The following is an 18,268-nucleotide window of genomic DNA, read 5'->3' on the forward strand; positions in this document are numbered from 1 at the left end:
AAGGAATGAGTCAAAAAGATGTCGTCGCACCCATTGACAATGAATGACAAATACAGTAAAAACTGAGTAGAATGCAGCCCTTTTTGTCTTGTCATGTTTTTTTAGTTTTACCTTTTTGTTTGTAACCTTGTATGTATGTTTTCTTGAAATCCTTTTTCAATAAAATAAGTGAAAGAAGATGCCGTCGCCTGCATCCTGTTGAAATCTCTCTCATTCGGATTGATTTAAAACTGAGAAAATAAAGTTTCCTCTTTCTCAGAGTTAAATTAACACTATATTTTAACGTGTATAGTATACCCTTCACATCTTGTGTTTAAAAAGTAGTTGTCCTTTAGTTATAATCCGCGTACGGGACCAATGTTGGTCTATCCTCAATGGATAAAACCATGTGAACAATTTATCAAAGAAATTGTCAGAAGTATATTAATCTAGTAATTTCTTTCTTCTAAAAATGTGGCTGCAGTATATTAACCAATATTGAGCCAAATTGTTTTTTGTATTATCTTTGCTAACTCAAATCATACTGAATGACCGTTAAGTTGGACGTACACGATTAAGACAAGTTTGCAATATTGTATTAACAATTGCAAAGGTTAAATAATTAATATACAAATAAGACTATTTTCAAAATGGGAAAGTGTTCGATTAGTGAATACATTATCTGTTCAAGTTTAAACTTTTAACATTAAATAGCATGTGGTTCAAGTTACCCCCTTCACTTTGATCAGCTCACCCCTTACCTGGGGCAAATTGAGCCACATGACCTTTTATTTTAAATAAGTCATATTTTCATGGCCCTTTGTCATATAGATGCTTACGTTATACTCATCATTTCCAATGATATAGAAGACATCCTGAAAAAAGACAAGTTGTCCTGGAACTTAGCAAGGCAAAATGAGATGGCAGTAAATCTAAAGATCTACCTTTTTTCAGGATGTCTTCTATATCATTTGAAGTGATTAGTATAAGCATCTATGCTTTAGTTATCCTGGACAACAAAAGCAAAAAGTGGCTCATCTTACTACTCTAGTCTAGGCCTACTTGCCAGCCCATAGAGCCCCATTGTGCATGTGAACCCGGACATGTTGAGTAGCCTACACCAAGGTTTTATGTTGGAAATGTTGAGTATGGTTCCTCAGCATGTAGAAACTGCCGGATGCTAACTTGCATAATATGTTGAGCAACTTTCATAATTGGCATAATATGTGACCATACCATTAACAACCTTTAAAAGGCAAAAAAAATATAGGCCTATATACATTTTTCATCATGCGTTATGTAGCATGTGACGTGTCAAACTAGGCGGTTTTCTTGATGCAACATAATTATGCAAGTTAGCATCCGGCAGTGCTGGGGACCTATACTCAACATTTCTAACATAAAACCTTGGTGTACTCAACATGCCTGGGTTCACATTCTGGCAAGTGGACTATATGTTTGTAACATGTCATTAAATGTTTGATGAATTGAACATGAAGGACACCAAATGGAAACAATCTTCTATTTATATATATATATATATATATATATATATATATATATATATATGTATATATATATATTAGCTTTTTCATTTTAAACATTGACAACACTGAGGACATTATGATCAATAACAACAAAGGAAAAAAGAAGAAAATGCAAATATCATACTGCCTTCTTGGGTTTAAATCCCCTCTTCCTTCCGTTAAACTGTGTTAAACTGTACTTTCCTGTGCCTTTTCCCCTGCAAACTGTTAATAAAGTTGGCCAATCAATCAATCAATCAATCAATCAATCAATCAATCTGTTAGTAGAACAGTGGTTTTCAACCCTTTTCATATCAAGTTCCATTATGTATTCAGCATTTGAGCCACGGACCACCATTGGACGACATTTATCCTGTCAGCCACAAAACACATTTTGTCCACATAATTCCATGCTGTATTGATGTTGGTACAATAGGAGAGACATAGGAGAGAATAGTTTTACATGCTCTAATTGTGTAGACTTTATTGTAAATTATGCAGAATAATGCATGTGTTTAACAATAATTTAACTCTTGAGGGTAAAATTAAACCGTGAGGGTCCACCTGGGACCCCCTCCTCAAGGACCGTGCGGTGGTCCCTGACAACTGGTTTAAAAAACACAGCGTCAGAAAACGAAACGTTCTAAGATTGATCCATGTCCCTATTATGGCCAGCAGAGGGCGGCAGACCACCGAGAAACCAATATGATCAAATCAGCTGTGGTTTCGTTTGGCCAGATTCGCTTGTTTTTCAATTGATTAATTATTGGTTTTTATGATGAACGGCACGGAATGAACGAATCAATCACAACGATCTATCTATTAGCCTATTAAGACACCGAAAAGAACGAGTATTTATTTTCCATGTTATTATTAGTATTATTGATATAAAAAAATAAACGTCAGTGTAGCGAAAGTGCCAAAGAATACAAACAGACAGACAGGCAGGTCAGCTGACTGAGTGAGAGAGAGAGGGGGCGTGTCCAAGGGGCCGGGGGAAAACAGCAGATCTATAAGCTCACAAGGCGTCGCGGGGGCGACGCCGTGTGAGCTTGTAGATCTGCTATTTTCCGTGCGCACCACCGGCGCGCAGATTATCACCTCTGCTGTGTTTCTCACCAGGAAGGAAAGAGGCTCATTCATAAAACAACTAAACATTGAGGTAAATGAATATACACTTAATGTAACATTACATCTATCTAATGTTACTTACATCTGTTATGCATAATGTGACATTAATAATTATTCTAACGTTTTTATATCACCTGCTTGCATCTGTGCTGTGTTGTTTTGTTATATCTGTAGTGTATACTATTAATGTTTTTTTTACTATAAATGATAGTGATATAGTAATATCATTGACTGTTCAGTAACAGTGTTAAATAGCTCTATTGTGACAGTAATCATTGCTATAGAGTGTGTGTTCAGTAACGGTGTTAAATAGCTCTATATTGTGACAGTAATCATGGATAGAGTCTGGATAGAGTAACAGTGTTAAATAGCTCTATATTGTGACAGTACTCATTGCTATAGAGTGTGTGTTCAGTAACAGTGTTAAATAGCTCTATATTGTGACAGTACTCATTGCTATAGAGTGTGTGTTCATTAACAGTGTTAAATAGCTCTATAGTGTGACAGTATAATCATTGCTATAGAGTGTGTGTTCAGTAACAGTGTTAAATAGCTCTATATTGTGACAGTATAATCATTGCTATAGAGTGTGTGTTCAGTAACAGTGTTAAATAGCTCTATATTGTGACAGTACTCATTGCTATAGAGTGTGTGTTCAGTAACAGTGTTAAATAGCTCTATATTGTGACAGTATAATCATTGCTATAGAGTGTGTGTTCAGTAACAGTGTTAAATAGCTCTATATTGTGACAGTATAATCATTGCTATAGAGTGTGTGTTCAGTAACAGTGTTAAATAGCTCTATATTGTGACAGTATAATCATTGCTATAGAGTGTGTGTTCATTAACAGTGTTAAATAGCTCTATATTGTGACAGTACTCATTGCTATAGAGTGTGTGTTCATTAACAGTGTTAAATAGCTCTATATTGTGACAATCATTGCTATAGAATAGACTAGTGTTTGCTCAGTAACAGGAGTACTATAAGCAGAAAATACATTTTCAGGTCAGGATACCAATTGTATCCATTCAGGAGAGAGAAGTCACACAGTATAATCAGTATAATCCTGAAATTGCAAGCAATGACACAAATAAATGAGAAAATAATTTGTTTTTTTTATTGTCACACAAATACTTAATGATTTCATTGTGTTTTTGGCATTGAAAATGGGAACATTTATGAATAGAAATGTTTTAGGCTTTATAATGTAAAGTGCACAGCGCAGCCACACATTATATGTCAAATAAAATAAGGAAATAAATAATAAATATACCAATAAACTACTGTAATTGTATACAGTACTTTAAAGAAGGTACCAATTGTGAAAATAGCTGATCTACAAGCAAACCATTTTTAATTCATTCATCAAAACATTTAGAGACGTACAAATAGACACTTCTATATAGTTAAAGAACATAACAGGAATTCATCATAAAGGTGAAGCAAAAAGGGAAAAGAAACATATACAGTGAGGGGAAAAGGGGGGGGGGGGAAGGCATCTTTTATGAGGAATAATAGGAGTGAAGCGTACACTGTCTTGTCTGTCAACATCACATGCAAAAGCAGAGATGTTTCTGTGGCTACCAAGGTGAGGGGGGACTAATGCAATGTGTGGGGGTGGGTAGCTGGGTAGCTGGCTGGGTATGAGCACGAAGACAACATGGTTCTTTTTCACCACCTGTGCGCAACCTAACACAAACACAAACACACATATTAACTGGTGATTTTGGGTGTGCCAGTACAGTACAGTGACAGTACAGTACAGTAGAGGGTACAGTAAATAGAGGGAAACCCATGCGGTAACTCTGTCATTCCTCAACCGTTTCGGATGCGTGGTGGCTCGCGTGGTGGTTCCTGTGTGTCAGGGCCCCCCCCCCCCCCTGGGACCCCCACACGGAGTTGCAACACTCACTTCACACGGGTGTGATTTTTTTTGGTCTTTTTACCGGCCCCCGCATGTGCGTTTCTCAGCCACACGTGCGCAGGCAGCATTACATTTGCCGAAAATTGCCCAATGATAGAACCACAATTAATCTGTAACTGTTAACGTTTAATTTAATAATTTCTTAACACCCACAACACCAGAGGGAGTGCAGCAAACCATGTACAACTGTACTGTACTGTAGTGTGTGCATGTGCACATCATGGTACCGGGGCAAACCCAGGGGTTTTCCAAATCACCCAAATCACTGAATGCTCCTTTATTAAAGGAGAATTCCATGCTAGAAGGCTTTCTTACCTTTTATTTGTAGTTGTTACGTCCCCACTATTTCCCCTACCATAATAAGCCCTAAATCAATTGCATTGAATTGAATGGGAATTGAATGGGGCTATGGGGTGTTTTGCTAATTTGCTTATTTCCATCGCTCAAACGTATTCTTTTTTTGTATACATCCTCTCTTCATGATGTAAATAATATCCCAAGCGGCACACTTTTACTACTTATTTCGATGGAAATAAGAGAATTAGCACAACACCCCATAGCCCCATTCAATTCCCATTCAATTCCCATTCAATGCAATTCATTGAGGGCTTATGGTAGGGGAAATAGCCAACAAGGAGCTTTTGCACAAAACAACACCGGGACCTCTTTGGAAGGGACGTAACGACTACAAATAAACGTGAGAAAGCCTTCTAGCATGGAATTCTCCTTTAACATCCCTGTTGTTCCCCTTCCTCCTCCTCCTCCTCCTCCTCCTCCTCCTCCTCCTCCTCCTTTCAGCTGAGACGATGAAGAAGATGAAGGCCAACAAGGTGAGCAGCAGTGCTGCGGCCGCCGCCGCCGCGGCCTCTCGCAAGGACTTTGTGTTTGAGTTCGTGGCGGGGCAGCAGCGGTGCGTTCTCACGGTGCCGCTGCAGTTCCCCGTCCAGGAGAGCATCAGCGACCTGCACGGGCGTCTGATGCTGCTCCACAGAATCCCCTGCTTCGTGGAACACGGTGAGACACTTTTAATGCACCCGACATGTACTTTTATGTATTTCATGTATTGCCACGGCAGTAAGGAAACGAGACGAAGTGAGTTCCGCAAGCATCACTGAAGTGATTGGAATTCTACAACAGTTACCCTTAAAACTAAGAAAATCGCTGAAAGAATATATATTTTTTTAATGACAGATGTAGTCACTACGACCACAAATGTCCCAAGAAACTAGCTAGCCTAGCCACCGAGTTTGCTAGCGCTCTGGGAGAACAGAGCGGCTGAATTATTTGTTTTGATTAGGTGGTGAATGGTGCTGATTTGATCCACGGCTAGAAGCCGTTTCAACCAATCGGATTGCTTCCTCGAAACGACCTGTTGTATAATATGTTTTAACCCATTTTGGGTGGAGGTCTGGAGGAACCCCTTTTTTGTGTTTTTAAAGCATTATGTTATGCTTTAGCCGTTGGAGAAATAGCAGATCTACAAGCTCATAGCGCGGCACCGAGTGCCGCGCTATGAACTTGTAGGTCTGCTATTTTTGGAAAGAAACGTGAAAATGTGGCACGCATTATTTCAGAGCGAACATTTTCAACTCAATTCTCTGCTTCTGGTGGGGGGGAGGTCCCTGGAACAACATATTTTCAGATGGGGGTCGGCGGCCAATTACATATATTTTTGGGGGTCCTTGACGTGAAAATGTTTGAGAACCACTGACATTGTTTATTGTTTATCGAATGGATCCCCATTAGCTGACGCCGTGGCGATAGCTAATCTTCCTGAATATAAAATACATACAAAAACTACATGATTACAAATACATTCAACAAAATACATGAAAATACATAATTACAATTTATTCTATAAAATTAAATACAACATAATAAGGATTACATTCCGGTCATGTGGTTCCTTTAAAGGACCACTTCACCACTTTTCAACCTATCTTCATATAATAGGTCCTCGCTAATAATCCTGAAAAAAATGGCGCAATTTCTTTCTACTCTTGTCTGTGTCTGTGTCTCATAGGAGGGCTGTGGGCAGTTCAGAAACCGTCCGTAGACTAATGCGTGTCAAACACGGGGGGGTTCTAGGAATTAAACGGGTTGAGAATCACTGCTAGAGTCGTACAAATCTTCTCTTATACGGGGGTATCCCTGGCATATCTTTTCAAACGGGGGTCCTTGACATGAAAAAAGTTTGGGAATCACTGTCATAGAGACTCCACCAAGACTGTCTATGATCATGTGTTGTCCCTCTTCTCTCTCAGGGAAGACAGCTCCATAGAGACACAGAGCATCCAAAGACTATAGAGTCCCGTCCCCTCCAGAGACCCGGATAAATACATCCCCGTTCATTTTCCTCATAGACTTTTCAGAAAGTATTTATTTAAAGACGTTTGCGCCGCGGACAAAGCCGACTCTTGTCGTGACGAATCATGACAACAAACACACAATTTCTCGGGCCAAACACAGAATTAGAAAGTAGAAAAAAACGGCATATTTTGGTTGTTTTTCTTCTTTGTAATTATTTGTTTGGTCACAACTCACATTATATTGAGTGTGTTGTCATGATTTGTCACGACAAGAGTTGGCTTCGTATGACGCTTAAAAGGTCTTTAAATAAAAACGTTTTGAAATGTCTATGGGGGAAATGCATTGAGATTCATTTCCTGGGCCTGGCTTCGTCATGAAAGGGGGTGTCTATGGCATAGGCAGCTCCCGGCAGGATCCGCCCAGGTGAATCTAGACGCAGCTGCGCGACATGAGACTAATTAATTAGAGCGACAGAGAGAGAGGAGTGTGTGTGTGTGTGTGTGTGTGTGTGTGTGTGTGTGTGCGCGCGCGCGTGCGTCAATTTAACAAAGGTGCAGACAATCAGAAAACAGCAGAGAGTGATCGATGTTTGCGCTACACTATGCCGAATTGAAGTGGACTCGGTCCCAGACTTTTTTCTTTGAGTGGTGCAACCACTCCAAGGAACAGCAATGTCCGTGTCCGCCTATGCGTTCACCTATGTATATGTGTTCACCTATGTATGAGCACGAGTATGACTATTAGTACCAGTAGGGGCGCTGTTGTGCAGAAACAGAGAGAGAGAGATAGAGCTGTACTGTTGCCTGCTAATGAGAGAGAGAGAAAGAGAGAGAGAGAGAGAGAGGAGGATTTTCTCCCCTGGAAATAAAAAAACGTCTGGGGTTTTCCGAGGCTACCAAGACTATAGTAATAACCATGTGCTGTCCCTCTCCTCTCAGACCTGAAGACGGCCCTGTCCGGCTTCGTGGACACGCAGAGCGTCCAGGACTACGACCGGGCAGCAGAGGTCGCCCTGCAGAGACTGACCTCGGGACAGGTGGACGTGGACCTACTCGCCAACGCGTGGGCCAAGACCTACGCTGAGGTAACCTGCAGTGCTTTCGACCAACAGGTCAATCGTGTACTAGCAGTCTACTCGAACGGCTTGTATAGATGGGGCTTATATGAGTAACTATGAGACCTAGCAGAACATGTCTGTGTGTGTGTGTGTGTGTGTGTGTGTGTGTGTGTGTGTGTGTGTGTGTGTGTGTGTGTGTGTGTGTGTGTGTCACGCTGTAACACCACCCGCCCGCGGGCGCATCTGTATCACACACAAAAAACACACACACAAAAAAAAACACATACATACAAAAAACTTTAAAAAAGAAAAAAACTTAAAAAAAAACGTAAAGAACTAAAAGAAAAAATAAACACATGCACGCACACACACAAAAGAACGTAAAAAAACTTAACTTAAAAAAAAAAAAAAAAAAAAAAAAAAAAAACTAGCCCTAAAAAATAAAAAAAGAGAACTTAAAAAAAACCTGCGTTCGCTTCTCGCGTTCACGCATCTTACTTTTTTTGTGGGTTTTTTTTTGACCATTTTGACCTGGGAACGATTCTGCCAAATTCTGGAGGTCCTTGACATGGAAAAAGGTTGCGAGCACCACTGACATAGAAACATGAGGTTTTTCAGAAAAGTGTTAGAATTTAGAAGCCTTTTTTGTAATCGACCTCAGCAGGGCTCGAAATAGCGACCATTTTGGTCGCAAATGCGCCTGAATTTTAACCTTTGCGACCTAAAAATATATTTGGGAGCACCAGTGCTACTACAAATAATTACTGTGGTGCGCCTGGCTACAACGATCAATTCTCGAAAAACGGGCGCTCTGAGCCGCAGCATCTCTATCCTAGTCCACTGCAGACTCCTGTCTGCTAGCTGCACTATAGCACTTGATGCTAACAAACCAACGTGTGTAGTTAACTACTCTTTGACACAACGGTACGGGACAACGTTGAGCGCTGCATCGCTCACATTCCAGAGCGCCTCGGCTCGCAACTTCACTATGTGTCAGAAAGGACATTATTTCAAGGCAGCGATTCAGAAAAGACCGGAGCGGTACGCTACGGACTCTGTGATTGTGAATGTAAAAGAGGAGGAGGCGGACCGGCGTGTGTGTGTGTGTGTGCGTGTGTGTGCGCTCGCGCGCTTGCAAGAGAGAGAGAGAGGGAATGAGAGAGAGGTAGGGAATGAGAGAGAGGGAGGGAGAGAGAATAGCAGACTTGTAAGTGTTTCTACCTGGTTTCTACATAGCAGCAGTATTGCTACTTTTACTTAAGTATAACATTAGAGTAATTTTCCAGCACTGAAGTGGTAGGCATAGTGAGTAGGCATAGCTATAAATACCATGTTTTACATAGAAATTATTTTATATTAGAAATTCTAATTATATGATCTAAATAGGCTATGAAGGTGAAAAACACAAAACAAAGAAAAAGAAAACGGGTGATGTGACTGGCTGGAATCAGTGTAGACTAGAGGGTCCTCAACTGGAGATGTTTGATGCCTCGGCCTCTTTGAAGAGATGGATGGATGAGGGACAGAAAGTCTGGACACTACATTTTAAATTCTGGCATGTATTTTTATACTTTAGTCATTTTATGTTATTTGTAAACCACACGTTATATTATTGTTTTTATGAATGTAAAAAATCGATTACATATTAGTGCTCCTTAGATTTTGGTGGGTGCTCCTAATTTTTTTCTGGTGCTCCTTCATTTTGAAATTGGGAGCACCAGTGCTACCAAGTAAAAAAGTTAATTTCGAGCCCTGCTCAGTCCAAAATGGGTTAAAAAAAAAAAGGGTAAAAAAAACCCTGGGTCCGCCCACATCCCTTTGACCCACACACTGCAGTGGGGGGCATTTAGGGGAAAGGCTAACCCTAAACCATTCACATTTCATTGCACTCGCACAGAAATAGTCATGGGCGCTTTCCAGTCAGTGTCCAATGCTGTTTGGTGCATTCCTTGGCAAGGGCCTTCACAAATAGACTCTTTTAATGTGGCTTAACTCCAGAGCACAGCTGAGCTGCATTGACCCCTCAAAGGGTTTCCTGAGGACTGACCAAAATGTCTTGTTTTGCCGTTTTTAACATCGTCCGAGCAGCAGAAATGGCATGCACTTTTAATTCTGTCACTTCTGATCATATGACTATATATATATATCTCACCCCCGTCATATATTTAAATCCAGTAAACCAGTCACAGAAACTGTCCATGTACACTATGGTCTGGTGATGGCAGTGGAGGAGCTGAAGGGACGCTTTCTCTGTACAGACTGGGACGTCTTCCTTCACGACGCAGACGTCAACATAGCCACAGAGTCAACATAACCGCTTACATCACCTTCTGCGTGGACTCAATAATACCCCAGAAAACCATAACGAAAAATATCCAAACAATAAACCCTATACTGTACAGTATATCACAAGGGGAATAATAAAGGACTTGCATTAGGCGAAAGCAGACAGCCTTTATAGGACAGGGTGGACACAGCGGCTATATGAGGGCTGCGGAAAAAGGACCTCAATCAAAGCTCTTTAGGGGTCCCGAGTAAAATTTCTCCAGGTGATGTCACCAATTAGTAATTCACAGCACCTGAGCTGTATTGTTTGGAAGTTGTTTAAGAGTAAGTTCTTTGTCTGTAAAAAAACCATAGCACTGACGAAGGTCTGAGGACCGAAACGTTTGCTTTTTAATTGCACCATGAGCACAGAGCACCATGAGCACAGCATCATGAAATAAAATAAAATATATTTTTCTAAGTCTCAGTCTAGAAGTTTTACTTATTTTTCTATACGGCGAGCGAGTCTTTTCCTGTCAAAGTTTCCCTTTTGGAGACAAAATAAAGAAACCACGCCCACTGCTATGCTCTATATAACTATAAATTTTTTTAAAAAAAGTATAACTAACAATAAAACTGTGCCATACAGTATACACAGAGTAAAAGTACAATACAAGTCTATAGTTGCATCGCTCGGTTTCACACAGATTCGATTTCTTTATTTTTTCTCCTTCTTCCCCAGACCACGCTGGAGCACGCGCGCCCCGAGGAGGCCAGCTGGGACGAGGACTTTGCCGGCGTGTACCACGAGCTCATCCACTCGCCCGCCTCGGAGACGCTGCTCAACCTGGAGCACAACTACTGCGTCCGCATCGCCGAGCTCTGCGGCGAGAGGGACATGGAGGCCAAGAAGCTGCAGGAGAGGTGGGTCTGTGTGTGGAGTTTGCGTGTCCTCCTCCCCCGTGTCCCCAATAGGGTAGGTATTGCCCTCACATGTCCTTCTCCCCGTGTCCCCTATAGGGTAGATATTGCCCTCACATGTCGTCCTCCCCGTGTCCCCTATAGGGTAGATATTGCCCTCACATGTTCTCCTCCCCGTGTCCCCTATAGGGTAGGTATCCTCACATGTTTCCCCGTGTCCCCTATAGGGTAGGTATCCTCACATGTTCTCCCCGTGTCCCCTATAGGGTAGGTACCCTCACATGTTCTCCCCGTGTCCCCTATAGGGTAGGTATCCTCACATGTTCTCCCCGTGTCCCCTATAGGGTAGGTACCCTCACATGTTCTCCCCGTGTCCCCTATAGGGTAGGTATTGCCCTCACATGTTCTCCCCGTGTCCCCTAGGGTAGGTACCCTCACATGTTCTCCCCGTGTCCCCTATAGTGTAGGTACCCTCACATGTCCTCCCCGTGTCCCCTATAGGGTAGGTACCCTCACATGTTCTCCCCGTGTCCCCTATAGGGTAGGTATCCTCACATGTTCTCCCCGTGTCCCCTATAGGGTAGGTACCCTCACATGTTCTCCCCGTGTCCCCTATAGGGTAGGTATTACCCTCACATGTTCTCCCCGTGTCCCCTATAGGGTAGGTATTGCCCTCACATGTTCTCCCCGTGTCCCCTAGGGTAGGTATGTTCTCCCCATGTCCCCTAAGGTAGGTATCCTCACATGTTCTCCCTGTGTCCCCTAGGGTAGGTATTACCCTCACATGTTCTCCCCGTGTCCCCTATAGGGTAGGTATTACCCTCACATGTTCTCCCCGTGTCCCCTATAGGGTAGGTATTGCCCTCACATGTTCTCCCCGTGTCCCCTAGGGTAGGTACCCTCACATGTTCTCCCCGTGTCCCCTATAGGGTAGGTATTGCCCTCACATGTTCTCCCCGTGTCCCCTATAGGGTAGGTACCCTCACATGTTCTCCCCGTGTCCCCTATATGGTAGGTACCCTGACCCTCACATGTTCTCCCCGTGTCCCCTATAGTGTAGGTACCCTCACATGTCCTCCCCGTGTCCCCTATAGGGTAGGTACCCTCACATGTTCTCCCCGTGTCCCCTATAGGGTAGGTATCCTCACATGTTCTCCCCGTGTCCCCTATAGGGTAGGTACCCTCACATGTTCTCCCCGTGTCCCCTATAGGGTAGGTATTACCCTCACATGTTCTCCCCGTGTCCCCTATAGGGTAGGTATTGCCCTCACATGTTCTCCCCGTGTCCCCTAGGGTAGGTATGTTCTCCCCATGTCCCCTAAGGTAGGTACCCTCACATGTTCTCCCCGTGTCCCCTAGGGTAGGTATTACCCTCACATGTTCTCCCCGTGTCCCCTATAGGGTAGGTACCCTCACATGTTCTCCCCGTGTCCCCTATAGGGTAGGTATTACCCTCACATGTTCTCCCCGTGTCCCCTATAGGGTAGGTATTGCCCTCACATGTTCTCCCCGTGTCCCCTAGGGTAGGTATGTTCTCCCCATGTCCCCTAAGGTAGGTACCCTCGCATGTTCTCCCCGTGTCCCCTATAGGGTAGGTATTACCCTCACATGTTCTCCCCGTGTCCCCTAGGGTAGGTATACCCTCACATGTTCTCCTCGTGTCCCCTATAGGGTAGGTATACCCTCACATGTTCTCCTCGTGTCACATGTTCTCCCCGAAAGGAACTGGTTGGAATAACGTGTTCCTTCCACGTGCTATACGTCCAACCAGGGAAACTGTGGCGCAAATCTTTGAATTATATATTCTTTCACAGCGAACGTTTTTAACTCAAATCTTTGCTTCTGGGGGGGTCCCTGGAGCAACATATTTTCAGATGGGGGGGGGTCGGCGGCGGCCAATTACAGATATTTTTGGGGGTCCTTGACATGAAAATGTTTGAGAACCAACTGACATAGAATCACGGGGTTTTCATAAAACCGTCGGGGGTTTTGAAGGCATTCTGTAGAATCGTCCTCATGGTCTTATATAAATGTTTTTAACCAGGCAAACATCAGAAATGGACAAAGCGTTGCTGGAGCTGGGAACCACTCTGAGCGACCTGGACGTCAACACGGTAGCCACTCAGCATTTCGAGGCTCAGCAGGTAAACCATATCAGAAACCCCTCTTTCTCCAATATTTCAACTTTGACGTTTTAACCCATTTTGACCTGAGATCAGATTCGATTTTTCAAAAATAGTAGATCTACAAGCTCGTAGCGCTACGAGCTTCTATATGCACAGTCTACCAAAAAGGGTTCCCCACTTCCCACCCAAAATGGGTTAATGATTTTGTTATTTATTTTGTATTCCCCATTTTCATCATGCATAGTACATGTCATGTCAGACATACAAGTGAATATAGCAGATCTACAAGCCCCGCGAAGTGTCACGATCTATTTATTTATGGGCATACCATGAATGGGTGGAACATTCGACCCAACATCTTCGATGTATATAGGCTCACAATTTGTCTGTATTTTTAATTAATTTTGTATAAAGCCGGGGAGAAAAAGATAGACCCTGGGGGACACCCATCAAGGAAGTGGGGGGGGGGGGGGGGGGGGGGAATACAACCAAAGAAATATAACGCTGTACTGAACAGAAAGGTGCGTGCTTGACAGAAATTCATGCATCAGTATTAGTAGTATTGACATAACATCTAACTCGAGTGTCCTCGTCAACCCATTTAGACCTGAGCTCAGCTCTACAAAATGTATTCTAAATCCCCCCCCCCCCCCCCCCCCCCCAGAAGCATATATTTGAGTTAAAAATGCCAAAAATGGCAGGCCTACAAGTTGCTCGATTCGGCATTTAAACACTTGATACCCGTTGTAACTTCAAACAAAAAAAAAATTTGGTGAGTCATCACCAGCACAAATAGACCATACAGCATGATCTAAAATGCACTTTCACATACGTCATGGACTCATGGTCCATTACTTGGATTCATTGAACATTGCTGGGTGGGACCGGGTCTGAGGAGAGAGAGAGAGAGAGAGAGAGAGAGAGAGAGAGAGAGGCGAGCTGTTTCGCAAAATATGCCTATTTATATATTTTGACTGACACGGCACATATCTAAATATAAGTGATAAAGTCTGCACACAAGTGATTCAGTTAATTACCAACACCTGTGGAGATCGGTCCAGTCGGTGGGAAGTCACAAATGCATTCATTCTGTTAACCCATTCCGGGGCGGGAAACCCCTTTTGGTGTTTTAAGCATGCTCTTATACTTTAGCTATTGAAAAATAGCAGATGTACAAGCTCGAGTGCCGCGCTAATAGCTTGTAGGTCTGCTATTTTTATCGTGAAAATGCGGTGCAAAATCGTTGAATATGTATTCTTTCAGAGCGAGTGTTTTTAACTCTTTACATTCCCTGGAACAACATATTTTCAGACGGGGGTCGGCGGGCCAAATAACATATATTCTTGGGGGTCCTTGACATGAAAATGTTTGAGAACGACAGACTGATAGATATATAAGGATTTTTCAGAAAACTGTCAGGATTTGGAAGACATTTGTAGAATGTTCCCAGGTCAAAATGTTAATGGATTATGCCCACGACGTTTCGACCACCGTGTCTGTGAATTAAGCTTCACAACTGATTTGTTTTATGTACACGTGGAGCTTTTCCCCCCAGTGTGCTGATCTTGCCACGCCAGCCACTGTGAACTGAGCATCATAGCATATTTATTTAACCCATTTTGACCTGAGATCAGATTCTAAAAATGTCTTCTACATCCTGACAGTTTTCTGAAAAAGCTATGTTTCTGTGTCAGTCGTTCTTCGATTTAAAAAAAAAATAGCAGACCCACAAGCTCGTAGCGCGCCACTCGGTGGCACGCTATGAGCTTGTAGATCTGCTATTTTTCAATAGCTAACACCGAGCTTGATCTAGTGCGCTGATGTAAGTGATGTTATCGCATAGCATCGCTTGGATCTGGACTGGCGTGCTTGTTTATTACAATGTTTTCTTTATTTGTGTAATATATCCAATCCAATCCAACTTTATTTATAGAGCACATTTAAAAACAGCGTTGACCAAGGTGCTTTAGTTTACATAACATAACAAAAGAAAAATAAAAGAAAATATACAAAATCACATAAGTCAAAGATAATAACATACAGTACAGAGATACAAATATATGAAAGAAGGTGGAAACCGGTAAAAGTAACTCACAAAAGAGAAACTCACTCTGGGTTAAAAGCTTGGGAATAAAAAAGGGTTTTAGAAATAGAGATAGAGAGGGAGTACAGTTTTATATTGAGGGGAAGTTCATTCCAGAGTTTAGGGGCAGGAATAGAAAATGCTCGATCCCCCCCCCCCCCCCCCCCCTACGGACCAGTTTAGCCATTCAGTATTTAAGTCCGACTTCATTTTGTAGTGCTATACGTTACGTCCGGGTCCAAGTGGCACCAGCCTCCCGTCCGCATCTCATTGTAAATAGAATATCTGAACGCGTGAATCTTTTTTACAATGACGTTATCTTTCAGAAAAGAAGCCATTGAGGGTTAAAATGGGTCTTAAATGCTTCCAACTCCGAGTAGAATTATTAATGTTGACAACAAAAATATGTGATGTGGAGACAATAAAGACTATTTATTATCATTATCATTGAAGGTAAAATATTTCGGGGGCATATTTAGAATGTGTGCAGGCTTGAGTATACGTTGAATCTATAGTTTGCATTAATGAGGATTTAGTTGACACAATGAAATAAAATGGCGATAGTATCCAGTGTGGGACAGACGGCCTGTCACAGCCAGATTTGAGAGAGCAGCGCAGCTTTGTTGTTGCGAGGAAAGGAAAGCGGTACAATGAGACTTTCGTGGTTGTTTTCGTCTCAGATTTAGTCAGACGGAGCGTCACAGTATAACTCCATGGGGACACAAAAGAGACACAAAAGCAGGACCCGGAAGCATCTCTGGAGGGGGTGCTCACGTCACGGCTAAAACACTGCATTGGGATCTCCAGCAGCAGCTTATTATGCCGATCTCAATTGGGAATTCTAACCTCCTGTGTGTGTGTGCCACTGCCACTTACTAAGTGGAAAGCCTGGCAGAAGAACCAAAAATGATGGTGACTTGTAACATACATTGAATTAGATCGTAGATTGGGCATCGAACTGGCGACCTCGTGATCTATACTCTGGTCCCATGGTTAATGCAAAAAAATAAAGTCATCTTTAGTGAACAATGACAATTGTATAAATCTTTTCCGAAAGGAGTTTATTTAAATTTAACCCAGGTCTGACGTAAAAAAAGGGGAAAAAAAAACTAAATCACGACAATTTTCTGAAAGATTTGAGGCACATTTTAACGATTTTTCAAAAAATAGCAGACCTACAAGTTGGTGGCGCGCTATATGAACTTGTAGGTCTGCTATTTTTCAATAGCTAAATACCAAAAAGGGGTTCCTGGCGCTCCAAAATGGGTTAAAAAGAAATGTGCTCATCAAAACTGTGGTTTCCCATGCATGTGTGTGTGCGCAGGTTCTGGAGAACAAGTGGGCCAGCGAGCTGAAACACGTCACCTCCATCCAGAAGCAAGAGTACCAGGAGTGGGTGATCAAACTGCACCAGGACATGCAGAAAGCGCACAACAGCAGCCAGATCACGTGAGTCTATAGTTTAGCACACATACAGTAGGACCGGTGTTGTTTTTTTGTCAGCAGATGTCATTATTAAGTCTCCTTGAATAGTTTTCACTTATGGGTTTTTTTTTTATTTTTTTATTTTTTAATATTTTTTTTATCCCACGATTTTGTAACCCATTTTTCACCCCTGTGTCAATCATCTACTGTGATCCTGGGCTCTACAAACCCTCCGCCAACCTGGGGAGAGCAACGGACTTAACTCATGCTTCCTTCATGCTTGAGTGTCCAAGTTGCTCCTTTACACCTGACCGGGGGGAGTTTCCCTGGTTGGACGTAGCGCGTGGAAGGAACACGTTATTCCAACCAGTTCCACTTATGGGTTTTAGTCACATCTTTAGTCACCCGGAATGTTTTGGTGTTTTAGTCTAGTTTTAGTCGACTAAATCTACGGTTGATTCAGTCGGCTGAAATGTATTTCGGCGGGGCCTTGATTGCCGTCGTCGTTCATGCTGAAAATAGCCGATCTACAGTGTTTTTACACTTTGCTGAAAATGGCCGATCTGCAAGGCTTATAGATCTGCTATTTTCAGCATGCAACTAATGGTAAAATGACTTATACTGGATCTCTTGTCCACTATAGTCCCTTCCTAACATTTCAGTCATTTGTTTGTAAATTTGTCAGTATATTTAGTCTTCGTTTTAGTCATCACAGCTTAAGTTTTCATTTAGTTTCCATTTAGTTTTCGTCAGTGGATATAGTCGGACATTTTTCGTCTTATAGTTTTAGTCGACGAAAACAACACTGGCCACCGGGACATGGCAGAAAGCACGCAACAGCAGCCCAGATCACGTGCGTTTTAAAACCCCGGGACAAGAGGAAAGCATGTCGGTAATATATAGCCTCACAGCTTATAGAAGGCCCCTGGGTTTGATTCCCGCTGGGGGACACTGTTGGCGATGTTCTCGACGCGTGTTCTCTCCTCCTCCTGCGTCATCCGTATAGTGCCCGTAATGGGTATGGGCAGGTTGTGGGGTTGGCGAAAGGGGCCTTTCTGTGTGGAGTTTGCATGTTCTCCCCCCCGTGTCCCCTAGAGTAGGTATACCCTCACAGAAAAAAAACATGCAGTAATCCTGGTCTCTAAACTGCCTTGCCCCATGCCAGCCGGGGACGCCTGATGGAGAGGGGAAAGGAGCTGGTCGGAATAATCCTTCTATGCGCTGCGTAGAAGGATTTTCACCTGTCAGGTGTTTGGGTTGTGGTTTTCAGGGAGGAGATCAAGGTGCAGGCCGGTCAGATGTCAGAAGAGGCAGATCATTACGAGGAGCAGCAGTCTCAGCTGGAGGAGAGCTTCACGATACACCTCGGTAACTTAACCCATTCTGACCTGAGATCAGATTCATACGAGGTTTCCACTGGACACACACTGGTCTGATTATTAACCCATTCTGACCTGAGATCAGATTCTAAAAATGTCAGTCGTTCTTCGATTTTTCAAAAAATAGCAGACCTACAAGCT

At 42.7% G+C, this 18,268-nt stretch overlaps 1 protein-coding gene across 1 annotated transcript in view; it reads left to right on the forward strand.

Annotated features, from left to right (window-relative positions):
- The first annotated feature begins 2,627 nt into the window (after positions 1-2,627).
- ferry3 (FERRY endosomal RAB5 effector complex subunit 3) overlaps positions 2,628-18,268 on the forward strand; it is a 37,550-nt gene continuing 21,909 nt past the window's right edge. The window contains exons 1-7 of the mRNA XM_080762628.1: positions 2,628-2,667; positions 5,360-5,575; positions 7,810-7,955; positions 10,936-11,117; positions 13,159-13,258; positions 16,648-16,772; positions 18,019-18,116. Coding sequence (XP_080618754.1) covers positions 5,368-5,575; positions 7,810-7,955; positions 10,936-11,117; positions 13,159-13,258; positions 16,648-16,772; positions 18,019-18,116 — 859 coding nt within the window. The 5' untranslated portion in view covers positions 2,628-2,667; positions 5,360-5,367. The remainder of the gene's footprint in view (positions 2,668-5,359; positions 5,576-7,809; positions 7,956-10,935; positions 11,118-13,158; positions 13,259-16,647; positions 16,773-18,018; positions 18,117-18,268) is intronic.

The sequence above is a fragment of the Protomyctophum bolini genome (assembly GCF_963924005.1).
Source record: "Protomyctophum bolini genome assembly, chromosome: 4".
Lineage (NCBI taxonomy): Eukaryota > Metazoa > Chordata > Actinopteri > Myctophiformes > Myctophidae > Protomyctophum > Protomyctophum bolini.